The sequence below is a fragment of the Nyctereutes procyonoides genome, unplaced genomic scaffold (genome assembly GCF_905146905.1).
Source record: "Nyctereutes procyonoides isolate TBG_1078 unplaced genomic scaffold, NYPRO_anot_genome, whole genome shotgun sequence".
NCBI lineage: Eukaryota > Metazoa > Chordata > Mammalia > Carnivora > Canidae > Nyctereutes > Nyctereutes procyonoides.
In genome coordinates this window covers 8,534,875-8,559,036 of record NW_026575028.1, presented here as the reverse complement: position 1 = coordinate 8,559,036, position 24,162 = coordinate 8,534,875, and the positions used below count along the sequence as shown (strand labels likewise).

Genomic DNA, 24,162 nt, shown 5'->3' with positions numbered 1-24,162 from the left:
GAAAGATCTAAATGTGAGACAAGAATCCATCAAAAACTAAAAGACAACCTAGGCCACAGCTTCTTTATCCGTTCATCTTTCGATGGGCACTGAGGCTCCTTCCACAGTTTGGCTCTTGTGTACATTGCTGCTACATCGGGGTGCAGGTGTCCTGCTGTTTCATTGCATCTGTATCTTTGGGGTAAATCCCCAGCAGTGCAATTGCTGGGTCATAGGGCAGTTCTATTTTTAACTCCTTGAGGAACCTCCACTCTCTTTTCCAGAGTGGCTGTAACAGTTCACATTCCCACCAACAGTGTAAGAGGGTTCCCCTTTCTCCACATCCTCTCCAACATTTGTTGTTTCCTGTCTTGTTAATTTTCACCATTCTCACTGGTGTGAGGTGGTATCTCATTGTGGTTTTGATTCCTATTTCCCTGATGGTCAGTGATGCAGAGCATTTTCTCATGTGCTTGTTGGCCATGTCTATGTCTTCTTTGGTGAAATTTCTGTTCATGTCTTTTGCCCATTTCATGATTGTATTGTTTGTTCCTTTGCTGCCGAGTTTAGTAAGTTCTTTATAGATCTTAGATACTAGCCCTTTATCTGATAGGTCATTTGCAAATATCTTCTCCCATTCTGTAGGTTGTCTTTTAGTTTTGTTGACTGTTTCTTTTGCTGTGCAGAAGCTTCTTATCTTAAGTCCCAAGAGTTCATTTTTGCTTTTGTTTCCCTTGCCTTCATAGATGTATCTTGCAAGAAGTTGCTGTGGCCAAGTTCAAAAAGGGTGTTGCCTGTGTTCTCTTCTAGGATTTTGATGGATTTTTGTCTCACATTTAGATCTTTCACCCATTTTCAGTTTATATTTGTGTATGGTGTAAGAGAATGGTCTAGTTTCATTCTTCTGCATGTGGCTGTCCAATTTTCCCAGCACCATTTATTGAAGAGGCTGTCCTTTCTCCAGTGGATAGTCTTTCCTGTTTTGTCAAATATTAGTTGACCATAGTGCTTTTTTTTTTCTTAAAAGCAATTTGATTATGATATACCTTGATTGTGTGTGTATATCTGTGTGTGTGTGTGTGTGTGTGTGTGTGTGTTCATGTTCATGTTCATACTGCTTGGGTTCATTAAGCTTTTCGCATCTGTATGTTTATAGTTTTAATCTAATTTGGAAAAATTTTAGTTATTTTTTTAGTCAAATAGCTTTCCTGGCCCCTTTTGTGGGACTCCTTTTGTGGGACTCCAAATATGTGTATCAGACTTTTTGATATTACTCCACAAGTCTCTTATATGTTCATTTATTTTATTTTTTTTTCTCTCTGTGAAAACATTTTGGATAAGCTCTATTGCTGTGTCTTCGAATTAACTCATCTATTCTTCATTGTCTAATATGGTATTAATTCTATCCAATGAAAATTTTATTTCAGATATTTCATCTTTTTAATCTCTAGAATTTCCATGTTTCTAAAGAAAGTCTTCCAGTTCTCTCATAATGATCATATTTTCTTAGGATATTTTTGTTTGATATCTATTAAGTGTTTTCCCCTTCATTCTTTCTTCCTCTATGTAAGATTTATATATAGAAAAAATACATCATTTGTCCAATAGAATTTCCTTCAAATAACAACTGTATTCACTTCACTTTCATGAAAGTGGGGTTCTATCAGATGGGTTTTTCCCCATGAGTCATGAGTGCTCCCTTCCTCTAAGCACCCACTCATTGTTGCCTTTCCTGGTACTCCATTAGCATAAATTGTCCTTCCACACTTTTTACCTTGGAGTTGTGGGTCTCAAATTTAGCTTGCCCCGGATGATATTTTTTAAATTCTGAAGTCCAATACTCATCCCAGACCAATTAAATCAGAATCTGTGGGAGTGGTACCCAAGTATTGGTCTTATTTTAAAGCTCCTCACTTATTACCAATTTGAAGGCAAGTCTGGGAACCACTGCCTTTGATATTTGGCTTCATATGTTTCTCATACTTATTTCTTTAGGGCATGTGCAACATCTCCTATCTCTTAAATATACATATCTTTTAAAATTACCTCTTATATTTTAGAAACACTCTATGATTGTCTTTTCAACTTCCCTATCTGCAATTTGTCTTCATGGTTTCTGATTCCAGGCCTGTGGAGAGGTAATGATTTATATCTAATCTTGAGAACTTGACCTTATTACTTGGTTAGATAACTAAGTTTCTCAATAGTCTATAATAAAACTTGTGTTCTTTCCATTGATATGTGGTGGCTCATTTATCATATATTGATTCTCATATACGTAATTCAAAGCCTTTTCCATTCTGTTCCATTCATCTATTTTTTTGTTTAAAGATTTTATTTATCTATTCATGAGATACACACACACACACACACACACACACACACACACAGAGGCAAAGACACAGGCAGTGGGAGAAGCAGGCTCCATACAGGGAGCCTGAGTGGGACTTGATCCCGGGTCTCCAGGATCATACCCTGGGCTGAAGGCGGTGCTAAACCACTGAGCCACCCAGCCTGCCCTATTTTTCTGTGCCAATAAAATACTGTTGTTGTTTTCCTACAGTTTTGTCATATTCATAGTATTTGGTAGGGCACCTCCATATCTATCCATTCAAGTTTTCTGTTTATATTTGCCTCAAGTTTAACATCCTATATTTGCCTAGAATTTTTTCCATTTCATCTATTTAAAAAAGGCTTTAGCAAATTGTTACTCCAAAGAGATTCAATTATTTTGAAATCTCTATCAATAGTTATTTTTTTCCTGTTTATTCCATTTTTAATTTAATTTTTTACTTTCTTGATAAGTCTTACTGAAATTCCGGTATCTTATTAATCTTTTGGATAAATAACCTTTTAGTTTTGCTAATTTCTCCACTTTTATTTTCTATGGTATGGACTTCTCTCCTTATCTTTAGTATTTTTCTTTCCTTTTCCCTGCTTTCCTCCTTATTTCCTTCCTTCCCAACTTCCTTCTTTCCCTCTTTTCTTTCTTTTCTCTTTCCCTTCTTCCCTCTCTCTTACCCTCCTTCCTTCATTTTTTCAATTTGTTAAAAAGAATGTTTTACTCAGTTGAGTTTCTTGATGAATGAATGAATGAATTTTTGATGAATATATTTAAATTATCCAGGGTAAAGCTAATTAGAGTCAAAGATGTCCAGTTAGTGTTGTTTGGTGTCAAATTGTTTTCTTAATCATTATATTATAAATTTCTCTTAATGATCACCTTAAGTATTTTATAAATTTTCCTTTAAGTGCATTTTAACTTCCTTGGATAAATTTTGAGATGTATTGTAATTTAGATTTTTTTTTCTTAAATTGCAGGGCACCTGGGTGGCTCAGTTGGTTGAGCATCTGACTCTTGATTTCAGCTCAGGTCATGATCTCAGGGTCATGAGATCAAGCCCCAGTCAGACTCTGTGCTCAGAGGGGAGTCCACTTGAGATTCTCTCCCTCCCTCTCCCTATGCCCCCCACCAACTTGCCTACTCTTTTTTCTCTCTAAAATAATAAATAAATAAATCTTTTAAAAAAACCCACAAATTTTAATTGTGGCAAAATACACGTATCATAAAATGTACTCACCTTAACCACTTAAAGAAAAGGTTTATTTATTTATTTCAGACAGAGTGTACAAGTGGGAGAGGCAGAGGGAGAGGGAGAAAGAATCTCAATCAGACTCCAGAGCATGGAGCTCAACACAGGTCTTGATCCTAGGACCCTGACATCAATGACCTCAGTGGAAACCAAGACTCAAACACTTAACTAACTGTACCATCCAGGCACCCCTCATCTTAACCATTTTTAAGTATACTGTTCAGTGGTGTTAGATACATTTACATTGTTTTTTTTTTTTTGCACTACCACTATAAATCTCCAGAGCTTTTTATCTTCCAAAATTAAAAGTTTATACTCATCAAACAATAACTTCCCCTTCCTCCCATCCTCCAACCTCTGGGAACCACTATTATACTTTGTGTCTCTAAATTTCACTACTTTAGGTATCTCACATAAATTGAATCAGACAGTATTTGTGTTTTTGTGACTGGCTTATTTTCACTTAGAATAATGGCCTCAAGTTTCATCCATGTTGTAGTATATGTCAGAATTTTCTTCTTTCTTTTCTTTCTTTAGTTTTATTTATTAATTTAATTTAATTAAAAGGTTTTTTTACTTTGAAAGAGGGAGAGAGAGAGAGAGAGAGCAGGAAGAGGAGCAGAGGGAGAGAGAGAGAGAATCTTGAGCAGACTCCACCCTGAGTGCAGAGCTGGACATGGGCTCAATCTTATGACACTAAGATCATGACCTGAGCTGAAATCAAGAGTTAGACCCTTAAACAACTGAGCCACTCAGGAGCCCATATTTATTTATTTGAGAGAGAGAGAGAGAGCAAGCATGAGTGGGTGAGGGGTAGAAGGAGAGGGAGGAAAATCTCAAGCAGACAATCTGCTGAGCATGGATTTCTCAGGATTCTGAAAATCATGACCTGAGCTGAAACCAGGAGTCAGATGTTTAACCAACTGAATCACCTAGATGCCCTAATAGAATTTTCTTCTTTTTAAAGTATAAATAATATTCTAGTGTATGCATATACAATTTGTTTATTCATTCATACACTGATGAACATTTGGGTTGTTTTTGCCTTTTGATTATTGTGAATAATGCTGTTACGAACATGGATGTACCAGTATCTCTTAGAGACCTGCTTTTGATTCTTTTGAGTATATGCTCACAAGTCAAATAAGTGCATAATTCAGTAATTCAATTTTTAATATTTTGAGAAGCTGCCATGTATTTTCCACATTCCCACCAATAGTTCACAAAGGTTCCACATCCTTGTCAACACATATTCTTTTCTTTTCTTTTTTGGTAGTAGCTGTCCTCATGGGTGTAAAGTGATACTTTACATTGTGGTTTTTGCTTCTGTTTTTCAAAATATTTTATTTATAATTTGAGAGAGAGAGTGAGAGAGTGAGTGAGCACAAGGGACAGAGGGAGAAGCAGGCTCTCTGCTGAGTAAGGAACCTGATGCTAGGCTTGATCCTGGTACTCTAGGATCATGACCTGAGCTGAATGCAGGTACTTAACAGACTGAGCCACCCAGGTACCCCTCGCTGTGGTTTTGACTTGCATTTTCCTAATGATTAGTGATGTTGAATAGCTTTCCAAGTGCTTCTTTACCCTTTGTATATCCTTTTGGGAGGAATGTCTATCCACATCCACTATTTTTTAATTGGGTTGTTTTCTGTTATTGAATTGAAGGAATTATTTTATACTATTAATCCCCTTAACAGATATATGATTTGAAATATTTTCTCCCATTACATGGGTTGTCTTTTCACTGTGTCTTATGGGTTGTCTTTTCACTGTGTCTTATTATGTCTTTTAATTTACAATAGTCTTAAATTTATGTATTTTTACTTTTGTTGCTTGTGTTTTCAGTGTCATATCCAAAAAACCATTGCCAAATACAATGTCATAAAGCTTTCCTCATTTTATTCTAAGAGTTTTATGGTTTTAGTTCTTATGTTTTGGTCTTTCATTACTTTTGAGTAATTTTTGTGTACAGTGTAAGGTAGGGGTCCAACCTCATTCTTCTGCATGTGGATATCCAGTTTCCCAACATCATTTGTTGAAAATTGTCCCCCCCCCCCCGCATTGAATGGTTTTGGCACCCTTACTAATAATCATCTGACTATATATACAAAGGTTTATTACTGGATACTTTCTTTCTTTTTTAAAAAATTTAATTTATTTATTCCTAAGAAATACAGAAAGAGAGGCAGACACATAGGCAGAGGGAGAAGCAGGCTCCCTACAGGGAGCCTGATGTGGGACTTGATCCCAGGACTCTGGGATCATGCCCTGAGCCAAAGGCAGATGCTCAACCACTGAACCACCCAGGTGACCCAGTTACTGGGTACTTTCAAAGATAGTTTGGAATTCTCTTATAAAGTTAAACATAATCCAGTAACTACGTTCCAAGTTATTTACTGAAATAAGTTGAAAACTTCTGTAAATACAAAAACCTACACACAAATGTTGATAGCAGTTTTGTTCATACTCACCAAAGCCTGGAAGTAGCCAAGACGCCCTTTCAATATGCAGATGGATAAATAAACTATGTTACAGCCAGTGAATGGAATATTATTTAGAGCTAAAAAGATATGAGCTATCAAGTTATGAGAGGAGATGGAGAAAACTTGAAGTCATATTCCTAAGTGGAAGAACCCAATCCTAAAAGACAATATACTATATGATTCCAACTATATGAAATTCTGAAAAAAAGCAAAACTTTGAAGAGAGTAAAAAGATCAGTGGTTGCCATGGTTTCAGAGGGGAGGGAGAGATAAATAAATGGAGCACAAGATTTTTAGAGCAGTGAAACTATGTATCTTTTAATGATTGATACACATCATTATGCATTTGTCAAAATCCTTTAAATGTATATGACACAAAGAGCTAATCCTAATATAAACTATGGACATTGATTATTATATGGCAATGTTGGCTCATTGATTTTAGTAAATGTACCACACTAGTGTAGGATGTTCATGATGGGGAAGGTTGCATGTATGTTTCCGGAAGGAATATGTGGGAACTCTGTATTTTCACTGTGAAACTAAAACTGCTTTAAAAAATAACATCTACAAAAAAATTATAGAAGTAAAAAAAGAATTCTTTGCTGTGTGTGAATAAGAATGGGTTAATATTTTAAGCTTATTACTTGGATTGGTTAGATATTTGATGTCTCTGCTTAGTTTTAGTGTGCTTAGTCTACCAGTTCAGAAAAACGTGCTAATGTCTCCAACTACAAGTTTTGATTTACCTATTTCTCCTTCATCTGTCAGTTGTTCTGTCATATATTTTGAGTCTCTCTCTTTCTACTATTAGTATTAAATCTTCTTCTATGGCTTCTTTAATGCTTATAACACTTTAACACTTGTGATGCTTCTTTATCACTTATAATATTATTTTGTATTGAGTTCTATTTTATTAGAACTTAAAACTGATATCAAACTTTCTTTAGTTCACATTGCCTGAATATATCTTTCTTTCTATTGTCTTTTTTCTTTCATTTCATTCTTTCAATATTTTTTGATGTTTTACATGTCTTTTGTAGACAACAGCCTTAGATCCAACTTGAAGTTTTCATTTCTTTCCTTCTTTTTTCTGTTTTTTTTTTAAATAGTAAGTTTAACCCATTTCTATTTATTGTGATCATTCGATACTGAATTATCATTGTTATTTCATATTTCCAGTGTACTTTTTTCAATTTTATTTCTTTTTAAAAAGTGCTTCCTGCTCTTCATTAGGTTAGTCAAAATATTTTTTTTTAAAAGATTTTATTTATCTACTCATGAGAGGCACAGAAAAAAGAGGCAGAGATATAGGCAGAGGGAGAAGCAGGCTCCCTGTGGGGAGCCTGATGTGGGACTCAGTCCCAGAACTCTGGCATCATGACTGGAGTCAAAGGCAGATGCTCAACCACGGAGCCACCCAGGTGCCCCAAAATATTTTCTTATTTTAAAAAGTTACATTCTATTTTTGGCCTGTGGTGGATACTCTTAACCTCAGATTCATGCTTGTGATTATTGCTCTTATTAATTTTTTAGACATTGTGTTAGGATAGAGAATATTATACTGTGGAAAACAATTATACGAAAACAAAACTAAAATGTTTCTTTCTCATGCCATGTATCAATTTCAACTGGCTAGATTCTACATTATCATTCTCTTCACTTGGAGGCCAGAACAGATAGAGGATCCACTCTATGGAATAATGGCAATAATTCTTGGGGAAAGAAAGCTCTGGAGGGTCTCTCATCAGTATTAAATATTTAACCTGAAAGTGACATATGTCACATATCATTGGCCAAAATGAGCTACAAGGCTCCACTTACCTTCAGAGACTGAGAAGTAAAATAATCTCATATGATCAGAAGATAGTAAAACTAGAATACTTGACAAATGTAAGTAATAACTAACATACTTATCAATGTCTTTATATTTCTCCTTAAAAAGACAAGCAATGTCAGCACATTCTAGCTTTTTTCCCCCCCTGGGCTCCATGTTGCTATTGTCTGTAATTAAACTTTTAGATTGTTACAGATATACATTCCTTTAAAAATTTCTCTGGTCTTAGGTTTTTCTGAGACAACAACAAACTTCACTAAAATCAGGTCATTTTATAAAACAATAAATTTTATTAAAATGTTTGATTCTCCCTTCTCATATCTCTGGCAGCCCTTGACTGCATTTACTTATATTTTAAGGATATCTTTGTGAGTATTTTCAGTGATAGATTTATTTGGGTAAGAATATTCTTATAGTGTTCTTGTATATAAAAGACTATTTGGCTGGATATAAATTTTAGAATCCAAATACTTTTTTTAAAAGATTTTATTTATTCATGAGAGACACACACACGTAGAGAGGCAGAGACATAGGCAGAGAAGAAACAGGCTCCATGCAGGGAGCCCAATGTGGGACTCGATCCAGGGACTCCGGGATCACGCCTTAAGCCAAAGGCAGACACTCAACCACTGAGCCACCCAGGCATCCCAAATGCTTTTTTTTAAAAAGATTTTATTTATTTATTTGACAGAAAGAGCACAGCAGGGGGAGGGGCAGGCTGAGGGAGGGAGAGAAGCAGGCTCCCCATTGAGCAAGGAACATGACACTGGGCTCGATCCTGGGACCCTGAGATCACACCCTGAGCTGAAGGCAGACCCTTAACTGTTGAGCCATCTAGGCGTCCCATCCCCAAATACTTTTTAAAAAATAAATTAAAAATATTATTTCACTGTCTTCTTGCATCCAATGTTACTATTGAGAAACATGAGGTAAATCAGACTTTTCTTCCTTTGTAGGAGATTTGTTCTTTTTCTCTGGGATTTTTAAAAATACTCCTTCTATCTTTGGTATTCTTAAATTATGGTAATTTGTCTTAATATGTCATTCTATCTTTAGCTTTTATTATACTATCAACCCTTTCAAAAGCCATAATTCTATTCAAAATGAATAATTTTGTGACTTATTTTCTTTTCATAAGTAAGAATTTCATTACCCAGCAGCTACATAACTCTATCACATTTTTTCTCTTTTTGTGATGCTAGTAGTCACTAGTGGCCACCGGTGGCTTTTGATGACTAGATCCATTAATTCACTGGGTTCCAAAATGCTGATATTGTAATTGTATAATTTCTTTGTCCTTTATCAGTTGGAATGCTTTTAGTAAGAGATTTTCCCTTTCAACTATTGTACCTGTAACATTTCATCTAAGAAACACAGGATGTATACATGATTCTTTCAATTTACTTACTATCAACATTCATGAATTTGTTCTCTGTAACTCTTATAAGATAGTTCAATTAGTTCATATGTTAACATTTTAAACTCATGGATTTAAAGATATTTGATGGGTGTCAATCCATTGGAATTCTTCATATTAAAGCTCAAATAATAACTTTTGACCAGAGAAAGACTCATTAGGTTGACTTCTGAATATTTTTAACATGATTGGAGAACTGTTTGGTAACTTCCTTGCTATTTGGAATGGTTCCAGGTTCATCTCTACATTCCTTCCCCCAGACATGCAATCATCTGTTCTTATGAGAAACTCGGCTTTCTCTTAGTGGAAAATAGCATTTCAAGACCACAGTCAGAGTGTTAACGATGGTCATTGATCAGCTGGAAGAAGTTTTTTAAAATAAATATTTTATGTTAACAATGGTCATTGATCAGCTGGAAGAAGTTTTTTAAAATAAATATTTTATGGATAAATATTTTATGGAAGTTTTTAAAATAAATATTTTATGGATACAAATATTTTATGGTTTTTTCTTTTGCTTTTAAAATGGCAAACTTTTTTTTATTATATATCATTGCTAATAAATAATATGTGCTTACTAGGTACAGACACAAGTCAAATCCCAAACACATACCAAGGTATCAACTGGATACAAAAAACACATCCTTCCCCTGTGGTGAGAGAGACCCTCACACCAGCATGAAACCTCAATAATATTGTTATTTTCTGTTATTATCTTTAGGCAGTTTTATCCATTACCTGTCAACTTCTAAATATAATTCTAGGAGAGAGAAAAGTAATTTGAGAAAAAAACCGGAATTTATTTAGGGAGTGATAAAAATAGAAAACTACTTACAGCGAGGATCAATACTGTAGTTGACTTTCTTAATAACAATCTTTCCTTATAGCTATGAGGTTATATTGTTCTGCCTAATAAAATAGTACAGCTTAAAAAAAAAATCCTCCCTGGAAATTGCATCCTTAGTACCCGAAGAGGGTCAAGGAAGAAACCCCCTAAGCATATTTTAAAGGATGCTCAGAGGGTGGCCGGAGCAGAACACTGTGCTGAAAGGTGGCTGCCTGTGCACGTCGCAGAAGGAAAGAGGCAAAGGTCCATGCCACAGCATCGCTGCAGACGGACTTCACTCTTGCTCTCTAGAGAAGCTTCTCTACTGTGGCTTTCTCCGCTCTTTTACACTTCTGAGCAACAATCGGTTCCCAACATTTGAGATACAGCCACATGAGTCTCCTATTCTGGCATGCATCGGTATTCCAGGCACCGCCACAATGTGGATCGTGCTGAAGTATGTTGGTTGGGGCAGCTGGGACCATGCACGCTCAGACAGTAGGCTCTTTAAAAAATTTTTTTTTCTTTTTGAAGATTTTGTTTATTCATGAGGCACACACACACAGAGGCAGAGACACCGGCAGAGGGAGAAGTAGACTGTGTGGGGAGCCTGATGCAGGACTGGATCCTAGGACCCAGGAATCAGGCCAAAGGCAGTGACTCAACCACTGAGCCACCCAGGTGCCCAAAATACTTTATTGTTTGAGAAATCCCTGTATTTCCTGCTTTGGAAACTGTGGATATAGTTCATCTTCTTCAATAACGTGAAAAGCCCGTGATTTTTGAACTGTCATAACTGAAGACTGCAAAAAAAAAAACAAATTTGTTTTACTCCCTTGTTTATAATGGCTATCTTCATCAAAACAGAGTATTAAGATGCCTTCATTTACATTTTGTAAATCATGACGAATGCTAAGATAATGTATGGGTCCTATGTCTTAATTCTGATTTATTTAGAGGAGATTGAGCCTTTCACCCAGGTCAAATGGATTCTACTTGCTTAGATTCTAAAAGTTATTTTAACTCGAGCTACATTTTAATTTGCTTCCTAATTGGACTCTACTTTCTCATATAGCTTTCCCCCCTACTATTGTTAATTGCCTTTTATTAGATATCCTGTTTCTGTTATGCTCTTATTTTTCAACCCTTCCAATTAGTGTGCCTCTTACATGGCATTCAGCTTTAATCTGGTGTTTCCAGAGCCCTCCTCCTACTGCCCCATAGTGGACCCATTGCTATTCACAGTGGCCATTCAAGGACTTCCCTTCCTGGCTCTCCTGGTTAGACCTACTGTTTTTTGTACATTGTGCCTTTTTCTTTGTTGTTGTGGTCATAACTCTTTGTCTACAAACTTAAATGTGTGAATAATTTCATAGTTTTAAGTACAAATAAATCTGATTCTGAGATTCTGGTATGCCAGCCTGGTAGGAAACTCAGTCTCAGTCATCTTAGGGCTCCTTTTCCCTCACTGCTATTGCAGAAGGATCCAGGAAGCTTATGTGTTGTCCAGTAAAAGAGAGAGGGACTCTTAATCGGCAGTGCAATGGGGTCACCACAGCTTGTCCCATTGTTTGAATTTGTCTGGGATCTGGGTAGTGGATGGCATCAGATTTTCTGTGACAACAGTTCAGTTTCTCTCAGTGAACTAAACAGTTTTTCTTCTCTGAGGTCTATCCACTTTGGGTATCTCTGTCAAGATGCAGGGTACAAGTCCTTAGGGTTACTGGAATGTGACAACTTGTGTTCACATCTAAGTCTTTGGAAATCTCTTCTATCTCTTTATTTGCCTTTTAGATGAATCACTCTAAGTATCACCATCTTCTGAAAAACAAAGGGGAAAAAGAGATATCACAGGATTTTTTTCTTTTTGTCCCTGTACCAAATACCTTCCCTGAGGTGAGAAAACATAGGCCCAGTGACCTATGAAGGTGTAATTACATTATTCCTAATACCCAGTTATAATGGTAAGAAGTCAAAGATCAACTTTATGTATTTCTTTTGAGTAAATCTGCATTTTTTTTCTCTCTGGAAGAGTTTAGGGTCCTTTCTTGATGCTCAATCTTTTAAAAATACTTTGAGTCTGTGAGCACTAGTTTGTCATTTTTATGTATTCACTTCTTGTATTATTTTAGGACAAAGAATGAGAGAAATATCTTGAAAAATACTGAGTCTCTGTCACATTTGAATGAGATCCTGTTTCATCTAATTAGTGGGTTATTTATTAACTATGCAATCTCATATTGTCTTTAAATCTCCCAGCACTTGTGGGATGTGGTGGGACAGACAAGTCCTATTCAAACTTCTACATCATCCCTTCCTCCAGGGTGCCTTCTTTCCTTCCTCTACATCCCTATTTCAGCCCCATTCTGAGTTATGTGCTCCCATTTTTTTTTTTTATTATAGTCACATACAGAAAGAGAGGCAGAGACATAGGCAGAGGGAGAAGCAGGCTCCATGCACCGGGAGCCCAACATGGGATTTGATCCCGGGTCTCCAGGATCCCGCCCTGGGCCAAAGGCAGACGCCAAACTGCTGCGCCACCCAGGGATCCCATGTGCTCCCATTTTTCTTCATTATTACCTGGTAATTCTTTCTGGGCAGTATTCATTAAATATATAAGCACTTGTTGAAACCTGTTTTACCATAATACAGTGTCAGCATTAGGAGGATGGACAATTTGGACCTATTTTGCCCATGGCCTTTTCCCCAATGCCTAGAAAAGTCCCTGGTACATAATAGGTACACTGTGGAACTGGTGAAAGACAACGTTCCCTGTTGTATTCCCACAAACTACAAAGAGCTTAGCACATAGTAGATACTCTCCAAATATTTGCAACTAATCAACTGATTCATTTTTATTTCCATTACCTTCCTGGCCCTGGTTTCTTCATCAGGAATTTCCCTGTTATGTATTTCCTATTTCTCTTTTTCAGGTTTCATCATCAGGCTGAGTCCAGACACTTTGAATGCAAACAACTATTTCTTTGCTAAGTTTTGACACAAGATTTGGAGTTGAAATGTTTCTTTCACTTTAGAGTAATAATTCATCTATGAGATACTGTGGGACAGTCTGACTAAAGCCATTATAGTGAAAATGGCAAAAACTGAAACCCATAGTATGGAAGAGATTGTACAACCCAAAAGAATGTGCAGCTCAGAATTTTCTCAACTAACAGGCTTTGCAATAATGCACGGTGACATTCTGAATAACAGATTATCCTGGATCCCTCACTCTAACAAACTTCTCTGGCTTGCATTCCATAGACTCATCTCCATTTCTGGGCCTGGTTGCCACACATTGGTTTGCTTATTTGGAAGGGTTGTCTGACCAACATCTTAATGAACTTAGTAGCCTGATTTGGTTTTCATATCATTAAAAAAAAAAAGATTGATTTTATTTATTTATTTATTTATTTATTTATGAGCAGTGGAAGAGAAAGAAGGAGAGGGAGAGAGAAAATCCCAAACAAACTTCCTGCTTAGTGCAGAGCCTGATGTGAGACAATCTCGCAATCCTTAGATCATGACCTGAGCCAAAACCAAGAGTTGGACATTCAACTGACTGAGCCACCTAGGTGCCCCTTCATATCACTTTTTAAAAGGATGTTTGTCCTTTTTTTGTTCTTGTTTTTACTTCCAAGAAATAATATCTTTTATCATGTAGATATTTATTGCTGTGAACTTCCCTATTAAAACTGCTTTTGCACATCCCAAGAGTTTTTTTATGTTGTATTTCCATTTTCACTTGTTTCAAGACATTTTAATTTTTAGTTTGATTTCTTTTTTTAATTTCCTCTTGATCCATTGGTTAAAACATTATTTTATGGTATGTGAAGTATGCCACAATCAAATAATAACAATTTCTTTAAAAGAAAAGAACTACATTCCCCAATCAAAATACATAGAGTAGCTCAAAGAATAGTACATATGTATAACATGTTGTTTAACCTTATATATTTGTGAATTTCAGGTTTTTTCTTGCAATTGATTTCTAGATTTATGCCATTGTGGCCAGAAAAGATGCTTAATATGATTTCAGTCTTATTAAGACGTGTTTTGTAGCCAGCCTAACATGTGATTTCTCCTAGAGAATGTTCCCTGTACACTTGGGAAGAATGTATATTATGCTGCTCTTGGATGGAATGTTCTGTACATGTGTGTTAGGTCCATGTGTCATTTAAGTTCAATGTTTCCTTATTGATTTTCTGCCTGGGTAATCAATCCATTGTTGAAAGTGGGGCATTGAAGTCTCCAACTATTACTGTACTGCTGCCTATTTCTCCCTTCAGGTCTGTTAATATTTGCTTTATATATTTAGGTGAGCCTGTGTTGGTTGCATATATATTTACAAATGTTATATCCTCTTGTTGAATTGACTCCTTTATTCAATTTATTTTGACTTTTGCTATTTCTTATTATAGTCTTTGTCTTAGAAACTCTTTTGTCTAAGAATAGCTACAACCTACTGTCTTTTCATTTCCATTTGCATGGAGTATCTCTTTTCATCTCTTTACTTTCAGACTGGGGGTGTCCTTAGAGCTGGAGTCTCTTAGAGGCCGCATGTAATTTTGTTTTATCCATTTAGCCACTCCTATGTCTTTTGGTTGGATAATTTAGTCTATTCCATTTAAAGTTGTTATTGTTATTATTATTATTATAAGACAGCTTTATTGTGATATACTTTATATACCATAAGATGTTTTAAGTATATAATTCAGTGATTTTTAGAAAATTTGTAGAGTTGTAAAACCATTTCCACAATACAGATATAGAACTTTTTCATCACTCCAAAAAGTTTTTTTTTTAAAGATTTTATTTATTTATTCATGAGAGACAGAGGCAGAGAGAGAGAGGCAGAGACACAGGCAGAGGGAGAAGCAGGCTCCATGCAGGGAGCCTCGACGTGGGACTCAATCCCTGGTCTCCAGTATGAGGCCCTGGGCTGAAGGCGGTGCTAAACTGCTGAGCCACCCAGGCTGCCCACCAAAAAGATTTCTTGTGCCTATTTAAAGTTACCCCTCATTCCCACTCCTGGTCCCTGGCAACCACTAATTTCCTCACTATATAATCTATGGATTTGCCTTTTGTAGATATTTCATTTTAAAAAATTAACAATATGTATTTTTTGTGTCTGACTTTTTATCTTAGCATGGTGTTTCTGAGGTTGTTTATATGTCAACATTTTATACTTTTTTATTGCTAAGTAATATTTCATTTATAAATACAGCACATTTTATTTATTTGTTCATGAGTTGGTAGACATTCAGATGTAGAGTAAATCTTTTTTCTTTAGAGCTTTATTGAGATATAATTTACATTCCATATAACTCAGTCATTTAAAGTATATAGATCAGTGGCTTTTTTGCATATTCACAGATTTATGCAACTTTCATCACAATCAATTTTAGAACATATCATTACCCAAGAAGACACTTCACACTGCTTAGTCATTACTCCAAAATCTATACCACCATGCCCTGCCCTAGGCAATCACTAATCTACTTTTTGTATTTATGAATTTTCCCAATCCGGACACTTCATATAAATGGAATCACACAATATGTGGTCTTTTGTGGTTGGCTTTCACTTAGCATAATGTTGTTAAGATTCATTCATATTGTAGCATGTAGCAGTATTTCATTCCTTTTTATTGCCAAATATATTCTGTTGTATGGATGCAAAATTTTCCCCTCAGTGTTATTGAGATATAGTTGACATAGAACATTGTGTAATTTTAAGGTATACAATTTGATGCATTTACAAATAGCAAGATGATTACCACTGTAGTGTTAGCTACCAACTGCATCCTGTCACATATTTGCCATTTCTTTTGTGTGGCAAATGTTTAAAATCTATTTTTAAGTAACATTCAAGTATATATAATATTTTTAGCTATATTTAACATGTACATTAGACTGTTAATCTCATAACTGGAAGTTTGTACCTTTGACCAGTATCTCCCCATTTCCCCCACTCACCAACCCTTGGTGACTACCATTCTACTCTCTGTTCCTCAGTTTGTCAGTTTTTGATTCCATACATAAATAATATCATATAGTACTTATCTTTTTCTACCTGACTTAACTCACTTAGCATAATGTCCTCAATGTCCATCCAAATGGTTGCAAATGGCAAGATTTCCTTCCTTCTTATGTTTGAATAATATTCCATTGCATATTTATACCATATCTTCCTTATCCATTCATCTGTTGATGGACACTTAGGTTGTTTCCATATCTTGGCTGTTCTGAGTAATGCTATAGATATCCCTACAATATTTTAATTTCAGTTTCTTTAGATATGAAAATATAAGTGGTATTACTGGATCATTGGTAGGTTTATTTATAATTTTTTGAGGAACTTCCATACTTTTCCATAGTAGCTGTACCAATTTACATTCTTACCAGCAGTGCTCTAGGGTTCCCTTTTCTCCGGATCCTTGTCAACAGTCGTTATCTCTTGTCTTCTTTATATAACCTTAATTTTAACAGGTGTGAGGTGGTATGTCATTGTGCTTTTTTTTTTTTTTCCACTGTGCTTTTGATTTGCATTTCCCTGATGATTAGTGATGTCGAGCACCTTTTCATGTGCCTCCCGGCAATCGGTATGTCTTCTTTGGAGATGATTCAGTTCCTCTCTGCCTGTTTTTAAATTGGACTGTTAGGGGTTTTTGCTATTGAATTGTATTAGTTCTATCTATCTATCTATCTATCTATCTATCTATCATCTATCTATCTATCTATTTATTTTATTTTATTTTATTTTAATTTATTCATTAGAGACACAGAGAGAGAGAGAGAGAGAGAGAGAGAAAGAGAGAGGCAGGCTCCATGCAGGGAGCCTGATGCGGACTCCATCCTGAGACTTCAGGATCATGCCCTTGGCCGAAGGCAGGCGCAAAACTGCTGCAGAGCCACCCAGGCGTCCCAAGTTCTTTATATTTTTTAGATGTTAATGCTGTACTAGATATGTGTTTTGTAAATGTTTTCCTCCATTTTGTAAGTTACGTTTTCATTTTATTAATAAATGCTTTTGAATATCTGAAAAAAAGGCTTTTTAAAAAAGCAGAAAGCTTTTAAATTGGAGGTCATCCTACTTATTTATCCTTTGCTTTTGCTGCTTGTGTTTTTGCTCTCATATCCAGGAAATCATTGCTGACACCAATGTCAAGGAATTTTATCCCTATGTTTTTTTTCTGGGAGTTTTATAGTTTCAGATATTCTTAAAGTCTTTACTCCATTTTCAGTTCATTTTTATAAGTGGTGTAAGATAAGTGTAAGAACCACATTCTTACACTTGTGGCTATCCACTTTTCCTAACACTATTTTGAAGGGATGGTTCTATCTCCATTGACTATTCTTGGCTTCCTTGTCAAATATTTATTGACCATAGGTGCAGGAGTTTCTGGGCTTCCAGTCTGACTCCATTGATCTACGTGTCTATTTTAATGCCAGTGCCACAGTTTTCATTACTTAGCTTTGTAGTATAATTTGAAATCAGGAAGTGTTATTTTCCAGTTTTGTTCTTTTTTTCTCAAGGTTGCTTTGGCTATTTAGGGTCTTTTGTTGTTCCATACAAATTTTAGTATAATTTTTTTATTGTGAAAAAATGTCATTGGGATTTTGATAAGGATTGCATTGAATCTATAGATGATTTATATGTATAAAATGTGTGTAGACATTTTAACAATATTAATTCTCCTGATCCATGAATATAGGGTATCTTTCCATTTGTTTGTGTCCTCCTTAATTTTTTTCATCAAAGTCTTGTAGTTTTCTGTGCACTTATTTTACTTCCTTGGTTAGATTTATTCCTAATTATTTTAGTGTTTTTGATGCTATTGTGAATGGAATTGTTTTCTTTATTTCTTTTTCAGATATTTTGTTGGTGGTCTATAGAAACACAATTATTTTCTGTAAGATAATTGTGTATCTTACAACTTTATCGAATATGTTAATTAATTCTAGAAGTTTTTCATTGGGATTCTTAGGATTGTTTTATATATGGGATCAAATATAAATAAAAGCAATTTTACTTGTTCCTTTTCTTTGGATACCTTTGATTTGTTATCCCTGATTGCTCTGGCTAAGACTTGTGTTGAATAAGAGTGGTAAGAGTGGGTACCTTTGTCTTATTTCTGATCTTAGAGAAAAAACTTTCACCTGTTCACCATTGATTATGATGTTAGCTGTGGTTCTGTCATATATGACCTTTATTGTGTTGAAGTATATTCCTTCTATACTTAATTTTTGAGCATTTTTATCATAAAAGAATGTTGTAGTTTGTCAAATGCTTTTTCTGCATCTATTGAGATGATCATATGATTTTTATCTTTTATCCTATTAATATGGTGCATTACATTTATTGATTTACATTTGCTGAACCATCCTTATATCCCAGGTATTATTCCTATTAAATCATGATGATTTTTTTTAATGTGCTGTTGAATTTGGTTTGCTATATTTTGTTGAGTTTTTTTGTATCTATATTTATCAGGGATAATGGTCTATAGTTCTCTTTTCTTGTAGTATCTTTATCTGGCTATTGTATCAGAGTAATGCTATCCTCATAAAATGAATTTGGGAGTGTTTCCTCCTTTTCAATTTTTTGGAAAAGTTTGAGGATTTCCATTAATTCTTTAAATGTTTGGAAGAAAATATTCCTTTTGCACTTGAGAAGAATGTATATTCTACTGCTATTGGATGGAATGTTCTAGATTTGTCTCTTGGGTTCATTTGGTCTAAAGTTATTTTCAAGTACATTGTTTTTTTATTGATTTTCTGTCTCAGTGATCTTGTTGAAAGTGAGCAATTGAGAACCCTACTATTATTGTGTTGTTTCCTATTTCTCTCTTTGGGTCTCTTTATACTTTCTTGAAATATTATAGATGCTCTGATGTTGTATGCATGTATGTATATTTGTTTGTTTTATCTTCCTGATGTATTGACCTTTTGCCATTATATAATAACTATCTTTGTCTGTTGTTACCATTTTGGGCTTAAAGTTTATATTGTCTTATATTAGGATGGATACTTTTTTGTTTTTGCTTGCATAGAGTATCTTTTGCTATCTCTTTATTTTGAATCTCTGTATATGTTTGGAGCTGAGGTGAATCTCTTGTACTCAGCATATAGTTAGGTCTTGTTTTTTAACCATCCAGCCACTCTATGCCTTTGATTAGAGAACTCAATTCATTAGCAATGAGAGTAATTATTGATAGGCAAGGACTTGTTAATGCCATCTTATTGTTTTCTGTGTTTCATGGTTCCATTTTTTTTCTTCCTTTCTTTATGCTTTCCTTTGCAATCAATGATTTTCTGTAGTGGTATGCTTTGATTCCTTTCTCTTTATCTTAGTTTATATTTTAGATTTTTACTTTGTGATTCCAATGAGGTTTACATAAAATATCTTGTAGATATAACAGTCTATTTTATGTTGATAGCAATTTAACTTTGCTTCCATGCCAAAACTCCATCTTTTACTCTCCCTCTTTTTACATTTTTGATGTCACCATTTACATTTTTATTGTGTCTCCATCCATTTAGAAGTTGTTGATGCTATAGCTATTTAAAATATATATATTCATTTATTTTAGAGAGAGCTCGGAGGCAGAGGGAGAGAGAATCTCAAGCAGGCTCCCTGCTGGGTGCAGAGCCCAATACAGGGCTCGATCCCACAACCTGAGGTCATGACCTGAGCTGAAATTAAGAGTCGGACACTTGCTTTACCAACTGATCCACGTGGGCACCCCTGTCTTTTTGTCATCTTAACTATATCTGGACACAGCGTTTCATTTGGCTCAGGAAACTTTCTAGAGCAGAGTGTCTCTCATGTGTTCGAAATCATGTTTGTTTCCTGGGGACACAAAATATGCCAGATGTAGTTTATTTTTTCTTGTTCTAGGTGGGATTTATATATCCTCTAGGACTCTAGATTCTTTTAATAAAGAACACATATTATTTTTTTAAAGAGATATTTATTTATTCATGAGAGAGGGGTATAGGCAGAGGGGAGAAGCAGGCTCCCTGTAGGGAGCCTGATGCAGGACTCAATTCCAGGACCCTGGGATCATGCCCTGAGCCAGAGGCAGATGCTCAACCACTGAGCCACTCAGGTGCCACAAACACATATTACTTTATTTTTTTAAGATTTTATTTATTTATTCATAAGAGACACACAGAGAGAGAGAGAGAGACAGAGACATAGGCAGAGGGAGAAGAAGACTCCTTGCGGGGAGCCTGATGCAGGACTCGATTCCAGGACCCCAGGATCATGACCTGAGCCGAAGGCAGATGCTCAACCACTGAGCCACCCAGGTGTCCCAACACATATTACTTTAGACAAAGATCTAGTTTCTAGGGTTGTTTATGAGAGTGTGTGGGTAAATACTGTTGTTGCTGTGGGAATACTTTGGGTTGTGACAGTGTTGAAAAATATATGTGTTGTCAAATATGTAGTTTTACTTCCTCCTATTTCCAGCTTAACATAGCAAAGTAGTACGTCATTCAAGTTCACTAAATATATATATGTAGGTATACTTAAAGTAATATTGTAGCTTAAGGAAGAATGCAGGAGAAGGGCCATATGGAAGACGGAATTTAGGAAGACTCTCTAAGATGCTAGATACTTGTTTTTGTGATCTCAGGCTGCTCTAACAAAATACCATAGATTGGTGGCTTAAAAAACAGGCATTTATTTCTCACAGTTCTAGAGGCTGGAACATTTGAGGTCATGATGCCAGCATGGATGGGAACACAAACATTCAGTCTAGGACAGTACTGTAGAAGAAGTCAGGAACCCTGATGCTGTCTTTATCACAGAATGTTACATTTCATTTGCCTTTGCCTTAACAAGCTTATTTTTCTCTCCTGTAGGAGGATTTGGGGATTTAATCAATAGCTCCACCATCCTCTTCTCAATTCCAAAACAAAAGTTCCTGTGTCTTTCCATACAATATATGTACACTGTGTACATTAAAAGCTTCAGCTCAAAAAAATAAAAATAAAAATAAAAGCTTCAGCTCGATGCTCACATTGTCTTTTGCTATCTTGCACACAACTTACTCAGCTCAGAGAACTTTTTTTTAGAGTACTTTTTAAGGCAGAATTTACCTCCAGCCTATAATTACCTTTGAAAATATAGCATCCATAAACGAAAAAAGAGAGATGAAGGAATGCTTATTAAATTTTCATTAGGCATAATGATTATTCTCTTCGGGTATTGCTAAACTTTTTGTTTGAATGAGTGAAAACACATTGAGAAATGTCACATTACACACTCATCTAGTGAACTCAACATACTTAGTGGAAATTTCTACTGGCTGTTTTTGGGTGTTGCTTTCCCAATTTCCTTTTGCCTTTGCTGTCTCCCAGAGTGAATCAAGGGAAACCTGTCTTTGAAAAGACTTCTTCTTTTGACTTGTCTTTTATTTAGGGAACTTTCTGATCTTACCAGAATAAGTAACATTAGTGTTCAGTCTCAAGTATTTCTGAGGGTTTACTCCTTTACCCACAGAAATACGCACTTGGGGAAGAAGTAAGAGAAGCTCTAGTTCTCCCAACCACAGGACAGCAAGAGAGTTAACCCATGATGGGGCAAGCAGAACCTCAAAATAAACGTGAGTACATTCTCTCCTCTCAGTTTTAAGGAGACAAATATCATTACAACTAAGATTTAAAAATACAAATTGTTAGTAGTTAATAGTTGTGAAGATTGAAGACGATAAGGAGGAAGAGTTAAAGGAAATGTCAAAGACTTTGGTGAAGAGGAAGCTCATAGACAGATTCAAATATGTTGGGTAAGAGAAACTTCTTTGTGAAACATAAATTCGGCCAAGAAAGAAGATAAATTATACAGAAAAAAAAAAAAGATGGGAAGAAAGAGAGTAATTTAGGAAGATTCTTTTAAAGGCAAGAGGAAGAAAGAAGATATACAAAACACACTGAATTAGGCTCAGTTTACCTGAGGCTCTGACTTTATCCCATTTTAAGCTGTACTTAAAGGACACAATATATTTGTATTACAAGAATATTAAGCCATATTTTTGGGAAATAGGAAAAATGTGAAATAGGTAATTTTTAAATTAATATTTTTGCTTCATCTCATCACTCTACCATGGCAGCCTTCAATGGGACCACATTGTACACTGGTCCTGAAATACATTTTTTTTAAAGATTTTATTTACAGGCAGAGGGAGAAGCAGGCTCCATGCAGGGAGTCTGACGTGGGACTCGATCCTGGGACTCCAGGATCATGCCCTGGACTGAGGTCGGCGCTAAACCATTGAGCCACACAGGCTGCCCTGACATACACCTTTTTATGTAACAATATAAAATGTCTTGAAGACTTTTTCTGTCAATACACACAAATATATAGGATTATTTTAATCACTGTGAAGAATTCCATCATAGAAATTCATCATAATTCAGAATATTTACTATTAATAATGCACATGCAAGTATTGGTTTCTGGTGCTTTTTTCTACTTCCAAAAGTGCTACATTGAATATCCTTCCATATAAATAAGTTCAGTTATTTCTTTCTTTTAAAAAAGATTTTGTTTGTTTGTTTGTTTATTTATTTATTTATTTATGAGACATAGAGAGCACACATGAGGGAGTGGGAGAGAGGGAGGCAGAGGGAGAGTGAGAAGCAGACTTCCTGCTCAGCAGGGAGCCCACCTTTTGACTTTTGATGTGGGGCTCCATCCCAGGACCCTGAGATCATGACCTGAGATTCAGGCAGATACTTAACTAACTGAGCCACCCAGACATCCAGTTCATTTATTTCTTTTTTATTTTATTTTATTTTTATTTTTTTCAGTTCATTTATTTCTAAATGATAGAGCTCTAGAATTGAAATTGTTGTGGCAAATGTAATTCATCTAAAAATTGATAAGTGCTTGGGATGTCTGGGTGGCTCAGCAGTTGAGCGCCTGCCTTTGGCCCAGGGCGTGATCCTGGAGACCTGGGATGGAGTCCCACATTGGGCTCCTTGCATAGAGCCTGCTTCTCCCTCTGCCTGTGTCTCTGCCTCTCTCTCTCTGTGTCTCTCATGAATAAATAAAATCTTTAAAAAAAAGTTGGTAAGTGCTGCTAACTTGATCTAACGGCTTTCTAATTTATAGTTTAGCATAAGCATGTATTTCCTCACCAGAAGAGTTTATCTCTCCTCAGTCTTGCTGACACTGTGTATTTTCTATTTTCTTTTAAAAATCTCATATGTGAAAAATTATACCATAATATTGTGGTTTACATTTCTTTGAGCATACTTTTTTGTTTAATGACTGTTTATAATTTTAGCAAATTAAATTTTCAGCAAATTTCCTGGTCAGATTTTTGCTCAGTTTTCAAACTGATTTTTGAAATTCTCTATACAGTCTAGACATTAATATTGTGACAAATTTTTCTTTCATATGTCCCTTGTGTTTCAACATTTTTTTGTGTTATATAGATGTTTTAATTTTATGGACCCAAATTATCAATTTTTTATGATTTTCAGGTTTTCTGTCTTATAAAGACTTTCCATTCTAAAAAATTGTTTATATTTTTATGTATGTATATATGTTTTTATCAGTAAGCTCTAAAATTGATTTATTCAGGAGGAGATCTTTAAGCTCTCCTCTAGATCTAAAGTATTATGATTTCATATTTAGCTTGCTCTTCAGTAGAATATTTTCCCGAGTTCTTGTGGCTGAGAAGACAATATATTTATTTATCTTTCCTTTTATCCTAGTAGGAGGCCAGCATCTGCAGCTGATCCCTTGGGCCACTGCTGTTTTTTTCATCTCACTTCTCAGTGCTTGTTTTATTGCAAATTGTTTGGGTAAGTTATTAACAGAAATGAAACTCTGTGAATTATTTCCCCAAACAACTTTCAAAAAGTTTCTCTAAGCCTTTTGTTATTTTGATTTTCTCCCAATATTTCAATCCATACTGCTTTTTAGGGTCTTGACTTTAAAATCCAGAGCTACATTTTTAACCTTTGATGGTGCTGTCTTGTGTCAGAGAATGAAAAATGGGAGTCAAA

The 24,162-nt window shown here is 35.4% G+C and overlaps 1 protein-coding gene across 3 annotated transcripts in view; it reads left to right on the top strand.

The window, feature by feature from the left end:
• LOC129503409 (C-type lectin domain family 4 member D-like) overlaps positions 1-24,162 on the top strand; it is a 41,697-nt gene that overhangs the window by 8,319 nt on the left and 9,216 nt on the right. For 2 of the 3 annotated variants that reach the window (XM_055315454.1, XM_055315453.1), the window contains exons 2-3: positions 21,650-21,752; positions 23,872-23,958. In XM_055315454.1, the coding sequence (XP_055171429.1) occupies positions 21,722-21,752; positions 23,872-23,958 (118 nt within the window). In that variant the 5' untranslated portion in view covers positions 21,650-21,721. Of the gene's footprint in view, positions 1-21,649; positions 21,753-23,868; positions 23,959-24,162 lie in introns of all 3 variants that reach the window. The other variant, XM_055315452.1, reaches the window with a different exon arrangement.